Consider the following 18,760-nt stretch of genomic DNA (forward strand, 5'->3'; position numbering starts at 1 on the left):
TTTATTTTGTACAAAATGGCACAGTGTCACACTTGTGGTCTTCCCGGTCAAAAATGACTGACCTACAAAAAATTGCTTATAAATCACTCGTTATGCAATATTATCACCCAATATTGGATTCAATCTTTTTGTCCACTTGTTCTCTTTCAATTAGGACTGGTTTTATATTTCTATTTGCATCTGATTAATTGTAGGCCTCATTTATTTGAGAGTAGGCATCTCAATTTTTGAGTAAAAAAAAACATTCTTTCTGAATAATTTTGGAAAAAGAAAAGAAAATCTGAAGAAAATTGGCACTGTTGATCACACTAGTGTACTTTAATTTTTCACCAGGAATTTTGTTTTGAAAAACGTTTATTTTGTACAATATGGCACAGAGTTACACTTGTGGTGTTCCACTGGGCCATTGAGGGCCATTGTTTCAATGGGCCATTGAAAGTGAATGGGAGATACCAATGCAACCAATGAATGGAACAACACAAAATATGTATCATTTTAAAGCTTAGAATCTCAGCTTTTTAAAGCTGCATTCAGTAACTTCGGGATTTCTTCGCTGTATTCTCGCTTTTTGCTCGCAGGTTTCTCTCTAGAGCTCCCCCACAGCTTCGGAATAGATATTTGACAACACTGTTGTAAAAACTCGTTGGCTATTCTCAGACACCAGAGGCTATCAGATCAACGACATCAAAGCAGATGGGATATTCTTTAAAACGTCTTCTTCATTCGGGTTCGAACAGCGTGAGGGAGCGCAATAATGACGGCATTTTAGCAGATTTATTTTGGCCGTAAAGCAATTGTTTACATCGCGAGACCTGATATCACGCGAGACTTCCTGACGCGGCGGCCGGTGGCCTGCCGCCCCAAAGTTGCAAGTGCGTACTACATCTCAGATAGTCCTGTGTCATATGTCATTTGAAAGGTCTCAATGAGTAGAATACAGCCAGCATAATTGTTTCAGGCTTTTTACTAAACTTGACCGAGGTTTTTGTAAAAGAAGCCCTTCAAGAGACCCATGTGTAAACTATATATGGATGATGGAATATTAGACACATTTCCGCTCGTAACTTCATGAAACATGCTCCGATTGTGGAAAATGACACATCATTATTTATAGCAGATGCTTACAATTAAGATGAGTCCAAACTCAACATAATCCATCACTCATAACTAAAGATATTCCTCATGGAGTTCTAACACAAAAAATACCACAGACACACAGACTCACATAGCCTAGCAAGGTAGCTTAGACTTGGCCTTTTTACTCGTATCTTCATGAAACATACATTGATCATGAAAAATGACACATCGTTATTTACAGCAGGAGCTCACGATTAAAAATAGCCCAAACTCAATATATTCCATCAATAAGATCTAAAGATATTCCTCATGGCGTTCTAACACAAAAAATACCACAGACGCACCTAGCCAAGTATATACTCGTGAAGCACTCACGTTTGGTTTTCGCTCATAACTTCACGAAGCATGCACAGATCGTAGAAAAATGTACATCATTATTTTCAGTAGACTATCACAATTAAAAAGAGCCCAAACTCAGCATAATCCATCACTCAGATCTAAAGATATTCCTAATGGAGTTGTAACACACGAACCCCCACAGGCGCTCACAGAGCCTTGAATATAGATGTAGCCTAGCACGTATGACGCGTTTTAACTCACAGCTCAATGAAGCATGCATAAATTGTGGAAAATGGCACAACATTATTTACATGAGATTGTTAAGATTAAAAAGAGCCCAAATTTACCATAATCCATCACTCAGATCTAAAGATATTCCTCATGGACTTCTAACACGTCTCTCCCATTCACTTTCAATGGCCCATTGAAACAATGGCCCTCAATGGCCCAGTGGACACCACAAGAGTAACTCTGTGCCATTTTGTACAAAATAAAAGTTTTTCAAAACAAAATTCCTGGTGAAAAATTAAAGTAGACTAGTGTGATCAACAGTGCCAATTTTCTTCAGATTTTATTTAATATTTGCAAAATTATTCAAAAATAATGTTTTTTTTAAATAAAAAAATGAGATGCCTACTCTCAAATAAATGAGGCCTACGATTAATCAGATGCAAATAGAAATATAAAACCAGTCCTAATTGAAAGAGAATAAGTTGACAAAAAGATTGAATCCAATATTGGGTGATAATACAACATAACAAGTGATTTATAAGGTATTTTTTGTAGGCCGGTCATTTTTGACCGGGAAGACCACAAGTGTGACAATGTGCCATTTTGTACAAAATAAAAGTTTTTCAAAACAAAATTCCTGGTGAAAAATTAAAGTAGACTAGTGTGATAAACAGTGCCAATTTTCTTCAGATTTTATTTAATATTTCCAAAATTATTCAAAAATAATGTTTTTTTTACTCAAAAAATTAGATCCCTACTGTCAAATAAATGAGGCCTACGATTAATTAGATGCAAATAGAAATATAAAACCAGTCCTAATTGAAAGAGAACAAGTGGACAAAAAGATTGAATCCAATATTGGGTAAAAAAAATTGCATAATGAGAGATTTATAAGCTATTTTTTATAGTCCGGTCATTTTTGACCGGGAAGATCCCGAGGGTTATAGGGTATTGAACACCACACAAGGGTTAAGCGATTTACATTAATGCATTCAAGGTAATGGTATAATTTTTTTAGCAGTTCAATTCATGCATCAAACCTTGGCATTGATAACACTATTGCTCTACACTATGCAGAGTCCAATGCATTTCTTATAAAAAAAAAAATAGGCATTTGTTTCATTTATTGAACAGCTGTTTTTGTACTGAATGAGATCATTTTTTATATATCTAGCTTGTGCTGCACACAGACCATACGAAAAAGGTTAAGGTAAGCATTTTCATTTATTGAAATCGATGGCAACTGAACAAATTAAGGCTCATGAACAAACATCTTAGAAAGCACTGTAAATAAATGCATATTTTAAAAATATAAAAATAAAAATTACAAAATAAAATAATTTATTGTGAAGTCTAATGACCACAGATATCAATATATTTTTCATGTATTAATTTAACTTCCAGTCATTCCGTTTTAGCGTAGGGATCACCACTTATCTCAGTTTAAATCCAACATTCCATAATAAGTGTATTTCTGTGTGAGATTCGAGGTGTTGAGATATTAATCTCAGACGTACTGTACAGTTATAGTATTGAAAATGACTAACAGCAGTACATAAAATAAAATAATAGAGTATTAATACATCTGCACAGTTGTATATGGCTTGTGTGTGAGGTGATATAGAACTTCATATAATATTCAGTTATATTCTTGAGTTTGCTGGCAAACATTTAATGATCTCACAGTTTTTTGGTAAGTCAAATTAAGATGACTTAAGAAGAAGAATGTACACAAACTCCTATTTTCTGAACATTACTGAAAACTTAGAAAGAAAGAAAAAAACTGTCATTGTCTTTGGCTATAAACCCATTGCATCAAACAGTTGCATGCTTAAAAATGGATATGCAAGTTTAAATGGCCATTTGATTTTTATTATAAGCCTAGTTTTGTAACGGAATATAATGGTGTGTTTGTTTTCGCACCAAATGTCCCAGTATCTTTTACACTCAGAGCTGGCACTTCACATTCACATTTCTACACCACCAACATTTCAAGAAAGAAACTTTACTCATTCTGTGGTTTAGTAGACTTTTGAGAAATTGTGCTAGTGATAACAAAAACTAAAATTAAAAAAATTACATAGGAAAGAAAATGCTTAGATTGGCAGTCTTGTATGAGGAAAACATTCTGTTCTCTTTAGTGTTTTCTGTTTTTGCATTCTTGGTAAGATGTGTAATATTCGGAAGATTTAGGCCTGTGAAATGTTTGCTAGGACTGAAAAATGTGCAGCGTTGGATTCTGCTAATGAACAGTTTTTCACATGTAAATGTGCACTAAAAAGTGAATGAATGCTGACAATTTTTGCAGAATAGTCTCATAATTTTGAGTCTTTTAAGTGCAAAGTGTTTGGAAACCCATCAATGGCTGATAATACAAAAAAAAAGAAAAGATGCTTAATTAAGAATTAAGGGTACTTTAAAGGTGCAGTAAGCTATTTCTGAAAAACGCTGTTGCCAATCAGCAGTAGGGGGCGTATACACTCATGATGGGGGAGGAAAGAGAGCAAGAGGGAGATTTGAAGAAAGACTGAGCCTTGCAGAAAGAGTAGGGCTGGGTATCGTCCAATTTTTTTTCCAAATACCGATACCTTGACTTCGAGACCGGTTCCTGAACGATACTTTTTTCGATACCACTTTTATGAAATCAGTTTTAACAAGATTACATTACATATGACCTAATAAAACTTTGGTTTTATTTTTTTCAACCTGTTGACTTTTTTTTTACAGATTCAAAGACTCATATAGGCCACCGGGGGACGGAGTATATGCCTCGCGCTCAAACGCACGCATAAAGCTTGCCGCAAAGTACTGGCAAAAGTAGCCTAATGATGTATGAATGAAGGGAGGGCTCTGTTTGTTAGGGTTGATATAAAATATCAACAGTGTTTGGTAGGGGCTGGGTATCGATTCGATTCCGATTCACAATATGTCAATTTGATTCAATCCTCGATTCGATTCACTGAATTCAGTGATTCATTTTCACTGACCCCACCACTAAGAAAGTAATAAATAAAATAGTTATTGTTTTCGTTGTTTTTGACCATGTATCATTGTATTTTAATAAATAAGGTTGTGACACCCAAAATTTTAGATACCAGTAAAATGTAACCATAACGATACCACAGCTAAAACACTTTTAATACAAATTTCAAATCAAATGTAAAATAACACTGCATATAATCTTCACTGTAAAAATTAAATAAATGTTCATCCTTATTAAAGTTACGAAAACGTTATTCAGTGAAGAACAGGGAGTGATTTCTTTGTCTTTTGTAGTTTGACTGACATAAGAACACTGCTGTCACTTTAAGACTAATGCCGGGATACAATATAATGATACACATGCGTTCTTTCTCCACTGTTTACTTAAGCCATAACTGACTATGTTTACTTGGATACTCCCGAAGGCGGGCATTTTTAGATAAGTCTGTAAATTTGACCGTTTAAGCACAAGGACAACTCATTTTTTCACAATGTCTGAGACGTGCAGCTGTGTTTGCTTCAGGTGTGTGCGCACACAAAACTTCTCACACAGCGTGCGCGGGTTCTCTTTTGCTCCCCTCTCTTTTTACAGAGTCTCCTCTGTAACAACGTGCAAGGTAAATAAGAGGATGAAATCTAGTGGAGAAGATTATAAGATTAACATCAATCAAATATTGTTAAGTGTTTGCGGAAATACATACAGAGATCGATTCGTGGCTTTTGAGAATCGATATCGAATCGAGAACATTTGTAAAAACGATTAAACGGAAAAAAGAGTTTTTGCTCAGCCGTAGTGTTTGGCCCTGTCCCAAATGGAACCCTATGCCCTCGCGATCTTCCACTCCGTCCACTTTTGTGATGTAATGCCGCTTTGACCATCTAGTTGAAGTCTGCTGCGGAGCTTGCAGGCTCAGAAAATGTTTGCATCGAGGGGGCATATCGGCCGAAAAGACGACGCTTTGAGAGCGCCCTTCTGAAACCTAAAATTACAAATGGGACACTCTACGGTCTTGTGGACTTAACAGAGACGCGTACGCGGAGGCCATTTTAAGTCCACAAGACCGCAAGTGCATATGAAGTGTGCCATTTGGGACAGGGACTTTCTCAGAAATTGCTTACTGCACCTTTAACAAACATTATTTTGGGATTTAAGTTTATAATACACTTTGGCCGTTGTGCTATACCTTATAAATGAATACAGGTGTCCTAAATGTCAGAATGTGTAGTGTTCTGACATTTAAATCATAAAAACAAAAATGAAGGCATCAATTACCAGAGAAGGTGCTGTTAAGAAGAATTCCTAGTCTTGGAATGTTCTCATTATATATTTATTTAAGTATTCACCCTAGTAAGTAATAGTGTTGACCTCTGTATATTGTCTTGATTTTCCTGCTCTCGTAAAACAGTTACCGAAAAGTTCAACCATCGCACAGATACACAGACACAAAACACTACAAGAGCACATTCACTACATGTATTTCTTTTTTAAAAACCAATAGGCAAAATAGCCCATCCCCCCGAGAGAGCCCATTAAGAAGGACGCCCCAAAGAAGGACGGCGGCTTCTTTTTTACCATTCGGAATGCATTGGGTAGAACTGCCGAGAGCAGGGTCGTGTGGATGTCCCCCAACACCTTGCGGAAAGCGTAGCGCTTCTGAACCCGCTCAAAAAACGACTGCAGGTTCGGCCGGCTCCCGTCCTCCCAGTATTTCCTTGAGAGTCCCAAGAACTTGAGCCTGTGCAATGTGGCTCCAAGATAAATATCAGCTAGTGTAAAAGTAGGTCCACAAAGCCATAATTCACATTTTTGACCTGTGTAGACAGGAAAGACAACTTGTAGATCATAAGTAAGATCATAAAACAGCAGTTCTCAAAGCTAATGTTTCTAATGTAAACGAACACAGAATGACAAATGTGAATTCTTGTGATTTACATGAGATAAACAGGAATAACATGACAAAATGCACCAAGAAAAATCAATAAAGATCATGTTTAAAAATACTTATTTTTTAATAATAAAATCCAATAAAATAGCATTGTTTTAATTAAAGTAACCTTTAATATATTTTAATTAAATTTGTATTAATGTTCTTTTGTCTTAATAAAATAAAATACAAAATACTTTTAAACATGATGGTAATGGTTAAAATATTAAAATAAGGTTGGTGATTTTATTTTATTATGGTTACATTTATATATATATTTTTAATAATGCTGTTTTTTAAAGCGATATTTCACCGCTGGAAAGATGAATGTGTATTTAAATTGGGTCATTTATGTAGTAGAAATGTGAAATTATTTTAGAAGTTGGTGCCCTCTAGACTGAGAAAAGCCAGAAAATGTAATTTTGGCTCATGTGGATGAAAGACAGCAACTCCCAGAATGCACTTGCTTCGCTGCCCTACAAGGCCACTCCCAAGCCACGCCTACCGGTTACAGAGGGCAGTGTCGGAAGAAATGATACAACTAGGCTACTAGTTGACTCGAAACTGAAAAGACGCCGTTTTATCGTGAGATCCCCCTATGGGTGGGTTGAAAACATGCGGAATTAGCTCCTACTACTGGCTGTAGTCTCTCGTGTAGTCATTTGGAAATACTGCCGGGTTTCTACTGATACAGAGCTTAATGCTAATCGGTGAAGTATCCCTAAAATAAAATACAATTTAATTTTTTTATTTTATATTTATTTTATTTGTTGAAATTAAGAGAAAAAAAAGAAAAACGTTAACAAAAAACATACCTTGATATTCCAGTTTTCTTTTCTCCAGCTCTGCCTCTACTTGGTCTAGCACCATTGCCAACTCTCCAAGAATTTTTTTCAGGTAGTTCACATTGTCGTGGTCTAAGATCTTAGCCTACCAAATGTAAGTATTTAAGATCATGACAAGCTATTATTTCATTTTCAGATTAAGATATGACTGCACATAATATATGCATGTAAAACTGCTAGCTTACCATGAGCTTTTTCTGCTTGGAGAGGTATGGCTCTGTCAGTTGGGGTTCCTCATGGTCCAACTTCATCAGTTCAGATGCTGCATTGGCCAAATGTCCTGAGAGAAATCAGAGCAGAATGTCTATGTCAGTAAGAGAGCTTTCATCTGCTTACATATTTACATCATAAAACCCCAGAAATCTGTAAAGTTTCCCAGGTATTGTAGCCTTAGCAATTCCTTCGTGATGAGTTATGTGTACAATAGTTAATACTGTAACTGTCGTGTGAACTGGCACTATTTTCTGCAAAGTTTTAATGTTCCTGACAAGCAATTAAGGGATTTAATAAGACTTTACACATAAAATCAAAGCAGTGACTGTGATAAACAACACCTATCAAAGGGACTCCTTCCAAGTTGTAAAGCATAAAAGAGATTTATTTGCAATTATGCTGGGTTTCCATAACAATTTATTATGCTGCAGTAGATTGGCTGGACCAACTCTTTGGCTTGATTTACATTACACTGGCACGTTACGTAATAGGTGAGCATTGCGGGTTTACACTGGATTTAATATCGATGAACTCAGGGCAACAGAGCATTAGAGCATTTTAGTGAGAGGATGTCACTTTACAGTCAACATTTGAGACAGCAATTTGCTTCAAAACGTGAAAACTGAGAAATAAAAGGATTCCCAGACTAAGCAGGTTTTGCAAAGAAACAGAATTTAGTTTCTACATACGTAAAAATAAAGATTCCAAAAAAGGGGTTTGGTTAATAATTTATTTCAATGGTCCACTTTACACATTCTGCTAACTATAAATAACTTTGCAACTACATGTCAACTAACTCTCATCAGAGTATAAGCAGACTGTAGTAGACTGTTAGGTTAGGTGTTAGGGTTAGGGTTAGTAGAATAAACTGATATGTACTTGCAAAGTCACTTATAGTCCGTAGTAAGTGCACGTCTCAGAAACTGACTGTTTCTTTTTTGTAAGTGTGCAGAACATTTTAATTAGGGATGTGCCGAAGCTGAAAACTGTGTTCGTAAAAGGAAAGGAGGCATTCTACTGAGCCCCTAAAGGGACATGGTGATGGAAAAAATACGAGATGGGAGGAAAAAAGATATTTCAGTGCTTTTGTGTTCTCTCAGGATTATACAGTTGGGTAATTTTATTGTATATAATTTGTGGGAATCAGGGAGCCACCAATATGCAAGGTTTTGAATGAACGTTCGCTGTTTACTCACGCATACTCTGTGTATAGGGAGCATCAGTACTGACCACACATTTTACAAGATCAGATATTTCTCAGTCCCGCTCAGGATCTGCTGCACATTAAATCCTCTGACAGCGTCCTGTCAGTCATCTCTCCTTTCCATCTTTGTGTGATAAGTGACATCTGATGTAATGTAATGTAACTGACTACTGTAGCAAGCCTAACCATGTCTTTTTAGGGGCTCCGTAGAGTGCGTTACTCATTGTTCGTGCCTTTCCGAATTCGGAATTAGGCTTCGGGCACATCCCTAGTTTTAATCATCTAAAATCTAAAGATTTTAATCTAAATATTTTAAATCTAATTTGAAAATTCCAAAGAACCTTTTCCCTCTATGAAGAACCTTTTTGTTCAATGGAAAGGATCGATGGGTGTTAAAGGTCCTTTATGGAACCATAGATGTCAATAAATTGATGCCATAGATGCCTTTATTTTTAAGAGTATACATATTTCACAAAATAAAAGACATTCATTGCAATTTTGTACAGTATCTCTAGAATTAATGGTGCACTGAATTGTAGCATCACTTACTACGTATTTCAGCGGTGGCGTACTTTGGGATCATGGAGTCAATTGTGAGTTCAGGATGCAGGATGCATCCATGTGTGTAAGCATCCATGGGCAGTCCATCCAGCAGCTCACGGTACTGCTGTACCCTTTCATACATTGGAGTGCCTTCATCCGGAATCAGCTGGGCTACTGTGTCTGAAAGAACAAAAAACACACACACACACAAAGTATTTTAATATACATTAATATACCCACGACTATTCTGATCTGGCCATATATCCAGGCCGGAGATGTGCGAATGTGTGCAGGGTTAGACAAAACATGAATGAAGAAATTCTGAGGCACATATGAGCAAAAATATCAGATTTGGGCCACTAACATCAGTTAGCATTTTAGACTCTTCTCTAAATAAAATCACATGGCATGGTCTTAAAAAATATTTACTAAAACACAGAGTTTTAGAAATATCATCTTCAAATGTGAAATAGAACATGATAAGACGTAAGGCTTTAGGTGCATTTAGTTTCCAAATTGGTCAATGATTGACCTCTCATACAAAATCAAACATATATATAGTCAAAATCTAAGTTTGGCTGGTCAAAGTTCTTGCCCCTTTTGGTAGATAACTTTTTTTTTTTTTTTGCAAGCCACTGATATTAAGATGAATGAAAAATGTTAACAGAAAGCTTTTTTTAGATATTATAGACATCTTTGTCTCTTGGTGATCTCTAGACTGAAGAAGTCAGTCAGATAGAGAATAAAAACAAAGGGGTATCTCATTTTACACTGTTCTGCACCTTCAGCATGCTGACCTGCAGCTCTCCAAGCTCACTGTGGAAGATCAATTCATCCGATAAAAACAATATCAAAATATCTCTCTGTTTCTCTAGCACACAAACAGCTGAAATATGCCATATCACCAAGACAAACAACATGAAAATCTGCATTGTCACTAAGGGGCTGTTTACAGGACACCATTTTCAAATAAAACCGGAAAACTTTTAATGCGTTTTGGCTGTTCATTTGTGGCTTCATTTGGGACCTGAAAACACACACTTATGAAAACAAGTTTCAAAGTGCAATTTTTGAAAACAATACCGTTATCGTTTCTGTGTAAACTATAAAAACGCAAATTGACGTCATGCGCATGCGTATTACGCGTTCAGTCTATAGGCGCGTATTGTTTCTTTACAAAATGACATCGCCAACTACTGGCCTGGCATAAATAATACAGCGGTTAAACTCATTAACACCATCCACAACAAAAGAAAACGAGAATCATACTGTAAATATGTCAAGCAGGTTTTTACATGTCATGCAAATGATTTATGTACTATATTTATACATTCAGAGTATTAGGCTTTATTTTAGTGTCTGCAATGCACTAAATATTAAACTTTTGCATTTACTTTAGCCTGAAACATTTAACATATAGACTCAATTTGAATTTAGTTTTTTAAACAATTTTCTTTTTTTATACGTTTCAAAATATATTTTTGGTCAAAGATCAAATGTGGAAATGTTAGTCAAATAGTCAGTGTTCAAAATGAAAATCAAGTTTCATGTAACAGATTTATGACTAAAATTATATTGGTAATACATTTGTGTTGAAAACACTCCCACACTCAAACTGTGAAGACATTCAAAATGACACATAGCCATGCAACTGTGTGTGAGAGAAAATGTAGTGGACTACAGTTGATAGTGATTTAGTGCTTGCATTGCTTAGGCATATCTTTAACTTTCTACACACATATGGCAACAAGAAGAAGACTGCATATTTGACTAACATTGAGGATGGGCTCTGCTTTTAACAGCAATTTTCAAGGAATAAATGATAATGAATACAATTTGAGATTGTAGAATTTCCAAAAATATACATGAATTTAGGTAGAGAAGAAATGTTTACTGCCTGTAAAAAATCCTACCTGTAATATTATTGGTACAAAGTTGGCATGCAGCTTTATTTATGTACAAATTGTTATTTTTATTTTTTTACTATTTTGTGTCAAAAAAATAAATAAAATGCATACCATAGAGCGGGGTGTCCAATCCTGCTCCTGAAGAGCCACTGTCCTGCAGAGTTCAGCTCCAATCCCAATTAAACACACCTGAACCAGCTAATCAAGCTCTTACTAACTAGGGCTGTGTCCGAAATCGCCCCTTCTACCCTTAAATAGAGCACTATTTAAGGGGACAGCCATTTGTAGTGGTGTCCGAAACTATAGTGGACATTATCGAGTGCACTCATTCAATCCCACAATGCACTGCAGTAACGAGTGTCCAACAGATGCACGCTCAACCACTAGAGAATACCCATAATGCACTGTCAGAGTCGTGCGCTATATGAATTCCCGCATCTCGCCAGAAGATGATCCATTTTCCAAACCACTGGTCCAATGTGGCTATGGCGTAATATCATACAGGTATACATTCCTTTTTATTTGATTATTATTATTTTTTATTAAAGTTTATCCATGCTAGTTTCCACAACAGAGTTTAAGATGAATCTTATCATTACTACTGGAGCTGCTATACAAAACTATACAAAACCGTAGGCACTCGGTGTCCGAATTCGCTCACTCGTTTTCATTCACTCCATCAAGTGGACTTTAGTGGACTAATGTAGGAAATGGTGCGATTAGGAATGGTGGTAAATGCGATTTCGTACACAACCTGGGCATACTAGAAACTTCCAGGCTGGTGTGTTGAGGCAAGTTGGAGCTAAACAATGTATAGGACAGTGGCCCTCCAAGAGCAGAATTGGACACCCCTGCCGTAGAGCGTTAGGTACAGTAACAAGCAAGGTATCTTTCTGCAGTCATGAGTAAGTGGTTTGTCAGCCATACCTCCGACAAAGTTGGTCTCTATATAATCAATGATTTGGTTGTAGTCACTGACGATAGTGTCTCCGTGGATGAAAACTGGCACTTCCTCCCCTAGGTTGAGCCTCATGAACCAAGGCTCCTTGTGCTCAGTGAGAGGCATACTGACATCCCGTTCTTCACACAGCAACCCTTTCTCATTGATCACCAGACGCACCTGCCAGAAAACACACACACATGACATCATCATGACATCATGCTGCCTCAAGACGGAGAGTTTTAGAATTTTGAAAAAGAAAATGTCGTCATTAAAACTAAATATCAAATACTAGAAAATTCTTTGTTTTGCAGTTCAGCTTTACATTTTCAGTAGTATTCTTTGCTGATAATATAATCTGAAATGAAGACAACTGTATTAAATGAAAGCATTCTCACAGTGGTCTGAGACATTTGGTCCCACTTCATGTCGGTTACGTACAACGCAAACCAGTTGAGAGATTTTCCACTGTATTTTTTTCAACGTTGTATCTATTTGACAATCATTAAAATCAAGTTTGGAAGGCATTCCGGTTTTAATTAAATGTCTGGCTGGCCAGCTGTTAGAAATTAGATTAATAAAACATCAGATTGCTTTTATCACTGTGTAATTCTAATTTTGTTGTTATTATTTGGCTCTAAACATTGATAACCAATGTGACATCTTATTTCTTACTCACAATGCAAGTTTTAAACTGCCTGTTTGTATAAAAAAGTGACTCTCTACACTGGAAAAAAAGTTTCAAAGGGCTTCTAGAACCCTCGATTTTAAAGAACCAGATATGTCAAAAAGGTTTTAAACAAGGATAAATGTCTTAAACGATTGCATAATACTTTCATAATAACATTGAATTAAAATGAAAAATTAATTCAAACTAAATCCATAAAATGTTCCTATGATGAGAACCCCTAAAAGGTTCATTATATAAAGCGCCTGACAGAATCCTTTAAGATTCTATATAGAACCTTTTCTTTTAAGCGTTAAAGGTCTACTGCAGTAACTATAGCAACTATGCATATAGAAACTATATTAATAAAACATAACATGGGAATATGGGAAAAAAGCCTTGCTGTCTGTTCAGAGATTTTGTATCCTGAGCCCTGACATTCTGGCATTAAGCTAAACAACACAATATGATTCAGATAGTTATTTAAAGAGAACATATAGGCTGCTTGCTTAGTATACAATAGGCATCCAGTTTTCTTCTGGTTAGAAGTAGCATTACAGATACAATCCTGTCTCATTCTACAAAATCAGATTAATCGATCGAGAAAAAACAAGGAGCGCTGACTGATGAGTGAAAAGCATCAATCAGAAGCTTGAGCAATGCCAGCTTGTGCCTGGGAAGTGTTGAAAAGCCAATAGACACATCTGATAAAGCACTTCACAACAACTGTGCGATGTCTGAATTTGAACAGACACAAAATAATCGACTGGGAAAGGCTCAGCCAGCATTAGCCTACAGCTTGCCATCTTGCTAGTTCTCATGCCACACGTAATCTCACAGAGTGAAAAAACATGCGACAATGCGCTGACAGACAAACTGAGCGGGTTACCTTCGATATGAAAGTCTCAGCATTAAAACTTTGTACATTTTATGATGAAATTCAAACAATAAATACCGTTTTGGCACTCTTAATGTCGCTGTAGAGCCTCAGTTCAAGCGAAGCGGTGAACCGATCTTCACTGATATAGTTACAGTAAAAAATAAACATGAATTAACATCAGAGGGTATGTTGAAAGAACCAGTACAACTTACTGAAATGTATCGTGTCACATGTAGTCGCTCAATCAGTTTGTCGACCACCATGGATAAAACATTGTAAACAATGAGTCAGGTAAGGTTACATTTACATCAGAAAAGCCATTCATTGACCATAAACTGTAGCCTAGTTAGCAAGAAAAATTTACACTTATTACATATTCATTATATTTTTACTCAAATACCATTACAATGTATTATCATAATGTTATTATTATAAAAAGAGCCTTATATGCAATTGTCTACAAATCAGTTATTAATTAACCTTTAATAATAATGTACCAGCTGACAGGCTTCCCTGTGTAGTTTACTAGATTTTTTTTCCTTGAGGAAAATTTATATCCAAATGAATATTGAATCGACATTGAAATAGAATCGCAAGCTCATGATTTGAATCACTCACTCCAAGCTGAACTCAAAAGGTGGCAGCCCCGGCTTAACCTTTTACAGCTTCATCAAGAAGATACATTGATTCAATGCCATTCATCACAAAACAAACTCACAACAAGGCAGCGATATTGAAAGGTCAGTAGCACCAATCTATTTTCTGAGATGACAGGGCTGTTTTGATGCTCATCTCCAGTAAATGTTCTCCAATGAATATTTCTATAAAAAGGGAGTCAAAAAGTAATTGGCATCAAGAGAAAAACACTCAGTGGTGTGAAGCTCTCCCATGTTTAACTGTATTTCTCAGTCTGCTGGTAAGTAAATAGGAGATGGGTTTTGGCAGGTCATTGATTTTTTGCTCAGCTTTCCATGCGAGTCTGTAACTACTGTAATCAGCAAAATGAATCACTTCGCGATCTGAGCCTCACCAGTGTTTTGGTCAATTTAATATTGTTGTCAGGTGTCAGGTTTAGCTTAGGTAACACGTGACATTCATTCAAATCATGCAAACAGCAACAGCAGACTGACTGTGGAGAGAGGCATCTCTTGAACAACAAATAATAAGCCTCACACCTGGTGTGTTATTCCACCAAATATGGGGCCTTTTCCATTTTTCCAGTGATTTTTTTAAATGAAAATCTTATTAGAATGAACAATTTATCAGACAAAGAATGTCTTTAAGTCTTAAGAAATTGCATTGTGGTATCTCATGCTACGTTTAACATTTAATATATGTTGGAATTTTCAATGCCTTTAAAAAAGGGTTGACGGTCATATTTAGCCATTTAGCCTCATAGCCTCAAGGTCATGACACTACAGGGTGTTTACTAGAAAGACAAAAGACAGTTTAACGCTTATACATACATATAGGCCTATATATGTTTCTAGTTCATATATATATATATATATATATATATATATATATATATATATATGTATATATACAGTGTACACACACACACACACAGTTTGATTGGAAAATATTCTATCCTATTTCATATCCATATAATAGTGTGTGTTTGTGTAAATGTGTGAAATGAATATTGTATTTATTTATATTTATATATACATGAATGTATTTATTTCTAAATTATGTATTTATTTATATTTAAAATATGCACAAATGTATAGAATACATATAAATATATATAGGCTAAACATTTAAAGCAATAATATATATGCGCAATTTGATTTGAAAAAATACTATATCATTTTGAATTAGATTGTGCATATATATAAATATATATACACCTATGTGTTTATATATATATATATATATATATATATGAAGAGTTCAGATGCAAAAGCCTCTAAGTGCCATCTGAAATTTTCTTCTAGAATGATTTCAATAATTTCACTTAAATGGCAATGCAAATTACCTATTAATTGTCAAGCTTTATAAAAATGATGCTTAGAGGCTTTTGCATCTGAACTCTTCATATATATATATATATATATATATATATATATATATATATATATATTATAGTGTGTGTTTGTGTAAATGTCTCATATTTATTACATAATATATTTGTCATATATATTTATTACGTTAAAATGTATTTATTACATTAAAATAATTATATTATAATTATTTAATTTATTTTTGAAATGTTTATATATATATATATATATATATATATATATATATATATATATAAACATTTCAAAAATAAATTAAATAATTATAATATATAATACAGCAGGGAGAAGATGAAAACACTGGCCAAAGACAATAAAAAATAAGATAAATGTACTCTTTGTTTGTTGCTGATATGTTAATAAAAATGCCTTTAATAACCCATTAAAAGTTGGTGCCAGTTTTAATTGTTAAAGTCATTGTATACACGTTCATGAAGGACACATAAGACAGACCCTGACTGAAATGTGCACGAAGCAATTGACAGCAGAATACGAAATCACCGTTTGTTTTTCACAAAGCTCCCTCATTTTAATGAATAATTTAGAGTTCCATCATCCTCCAGACCAAAGCAACACGCAACTCTTCAACAATAGCTTTGTGCCCGTTATATACAGTAAAACCCGCTATTTATTTGCCCATAAATCAATCTGATAGACACTATGCATAAAACTGATCGATGATATTGGGATGCGGTTTACTTAGAGCCAGTCAAGTCAAAATGTTCCATCTTCTGCTGAGGTTTCGTAATGTCTTCACACAGGACGGAACAGACAGGTAGGCCAATAAAACACGCGTCCACCCAGAGAAAGCGCAATATTATCTGTCTGGCAATACTGGTCCCACTGCATAGTATAGGTTCACCCACCATTTTCATGCTGTGTTTTTCCTTACCTTTTGAGAGCTGAAGGACTGAGTCCAGTGATACAGAACGAGCCGGTCTTTGTTGTATGGCTTGTGTTCTATCGTGGGCTCTTGACTCTCCTCTCCGTCTGTGATTTTACCATCTTCGTCCATGGCTGATATGGGCCACCAGCTACAGTTGGTGGGAGTAACATTGTTGGAAGACGCCATGACAGAGGATTCTGTGCGTGTGAGAGAGGAGCAGAGAGAGAGAGAGAGGGAGAGGGAGAGAGAGAGAGAGAGAGGGAGAGAGAGAGAGAGAGAGAGGACGAGCGCCTGGAGGTTTCAGCACCACGAACAGGGGTATCATCCACACCATCGGCAGCCGCACTTTCGACCTGCTCATTTATTCTGTTTGTCCGCGATAAAGAAGGATTCATGCAAAATAAGCATTTCAGAGATCTAGTTCAAAATGCACAAATCTCATATTTGTTTTCATGTTGGTTATTTTCCCTTACAGCTTATTATTATTATATACACATTATTACAATAATACACAATAATGTGTATAATAATATTATTTATTATTTATAAAGTATATATATAAAGTCACGACACAGTCATGAGGGTTTGCAGGGGTCTTCTCTGTGATGTAATTGCATATTGGTTACACAACACTGATTTGAACAACATTGAAATATTTTTAAAAATTAAAAAAATTATATTTACAGTTTTTTTGTTGTTGTCTTTATTACAATATGATCCCTGAATGGTGAACCGTCTAAACATTATTGAGGCCCTTTTGGAGTGTACAACAGCTAAAGTGCATGGCGCCACCAGAAAGACAATAGAATTTTGGTTGGACCTTACTGAGACTTTATCAAAAAGACTTTGTTTTGGTCAAAATTTTATTTTAAGTTCTTGTCATATTTATTTGTGGTACTTATGATTATGGGCGGATCTTGGGTTTTGTTGTAAACACACTAAATGTTTAATAAAAAAAAAAAATAAATAAAAATAAAAAAAGATTGAGTAAGAAGGAATATTGTTGTAATTACATCTGACAACCGCAATACTAAATAGAAATCAGCAGAGGGCGCGGTTTCCCTCCACGCATGTTAAATCTCTTCTGTGAAATCAAGTGGAGCTCATTCAGGTTTCTCTGTCAGCATTATCAGCATGGATAATGAGTGCAAGCTGGCCTCTGTTCAACAATCACTCGACTAAGACCAAGACTGAGATATCACTTTACCCTAGAGAAAAAATATATATTTTTAAACTTCAGCTTGAAACTATACTGTTAAACAATACCAGTGTCTATAGACTTTTGGTTATTTATTTATAGAGTCAGTCAATTAAGCTTTCATTTAAAACATTTTTGTTAACAAGTATAAAAAAGTGTTAGAAAACAGACAAAATGAAAAAATATACAGTAAAGTAAACAAAGAAGAAAAATGAGACTAAAATAAAAGGAAAAAATAATTAGTAAATATTATAAATAAATAATAAATTAATAAATCTTCAGTTTAAAATACTTTAAAAACAACATCAGTGTCTATAGACATTTGCTTATTTATTTATCTATCGAATCAAGAGTCAAGTACAAAACAAGTGCTAGATTTTTTTTTTAAGTTAAACATGTAAGGTAAACAAAGAAAATGAAAATAAAACAGAGGAGAATAAAATTAAGATCTTATAAACAAACAAACAAATAAATAATCAGAATTCCAATATAAAATACAACAGAAATCATTCTGATGTTACTCAGTTAAACTCTGCAAAACACAAAAGGTCAAATCTTGACCCAGTGACTGCTTAGGATGATCTGTTTACTGTATGAGGTGTACTCACTTTTCCCTTTTATGTTTTGTCTTTATTACTCTAAAAAAGTGTGTAAGCAGTGTGCCCTGTATAGCAAAAAAAAAAAAAAAGGATGCTCCTGCATTAACAGTTTCTAGTATCTAACTTATAAACTAAAAAATAAACACTTAAAATAACAGACACAGACTCCACCGACCCCTGATATGGACATTGAGCCCAAACCCTATTCTGCAAGTGATCTGGCAGCGCTTTTAAAAGTGCCTGGGTGCTGAGGGCCGATTGGCCTGTATTTTTGGAACTGTGTTGGGATCTGGTAGCCTT

The 18,760-nt window shown here is 35.2% G+C and overlaps 1 protein-coding gene across 1 annotated transcript; it reads right to left on the bottom strand.

Annotated features, from left to right (window-relative positions):
• Positions 1 to 4,222: 4,222 nt before the first annotated feature.
• On the bottom strand, positions 4,223 to 16,897 carry gdap1l1 (ganglioside induced differentiation associated protein 1-like 1). The gene is made up of 6 exons (XM_084428128.1): positions 16,670 to 16,897; positions 12,194 to 12,386; positions 9,366 to 9,539; positions 7,585 to 7,679; positions 7,370 to 7,484; positions 4,223 to 6,441 (listed from the first exon to the last, which is right to left on the bottom strand). Exons 1-6 carry the CDS (start codon positions 16,847 to 16,849, stop codon positions 6,098 to 6,100), a joined length of 1,101 nt encoding a protein of 366 aa, XP_084284254.1. The 5' UTR covers positions 16,850 to 16,897; the 3' UTR covers positions 4,223 to 6,097.
• Positions 16,898 to 18,760: the final 1,863 nt, after the last annotated feature.

The sequence above is a fragment of the Rutilus rutilus genome (assembly GCF_951802725.1).
Source record: "Rutilus rutilus genome assembly, chromosome: 13".
Taxonomy (NCBI): Eukaryota; Metazoa; Chordata; class Actinopteri; order Cypriniformes; family Leuciscidae; genus Rutilus; species Rutilus rutilus.

Excerpts from the sequence above, each read along its gene's own strand:
- gdap1l1 (XM_084428128.1), bottom strand. The coding sequence starts at position 16,849 with ATGGCGTCTTCCAACAATGTTACTCCCACCAACTGTAGCTGGTGGCCC. Across the intron at positions 12,387-16,669 it reads AGTCCTTCAGCTCTCAAAAG|GTGCGTCTGGTGATCAATGA; the intron begins GTAAGGAAAAAC and ends GTTTTCTGGCAG. Across the intron at positions 7,680-9,365 it reads CGCCACCGCTGAAATACGTA|GACATTTGGCCAATGCAGCA; the intron begins GTAAGTGATGCT and ends GATTTCTCTCAG.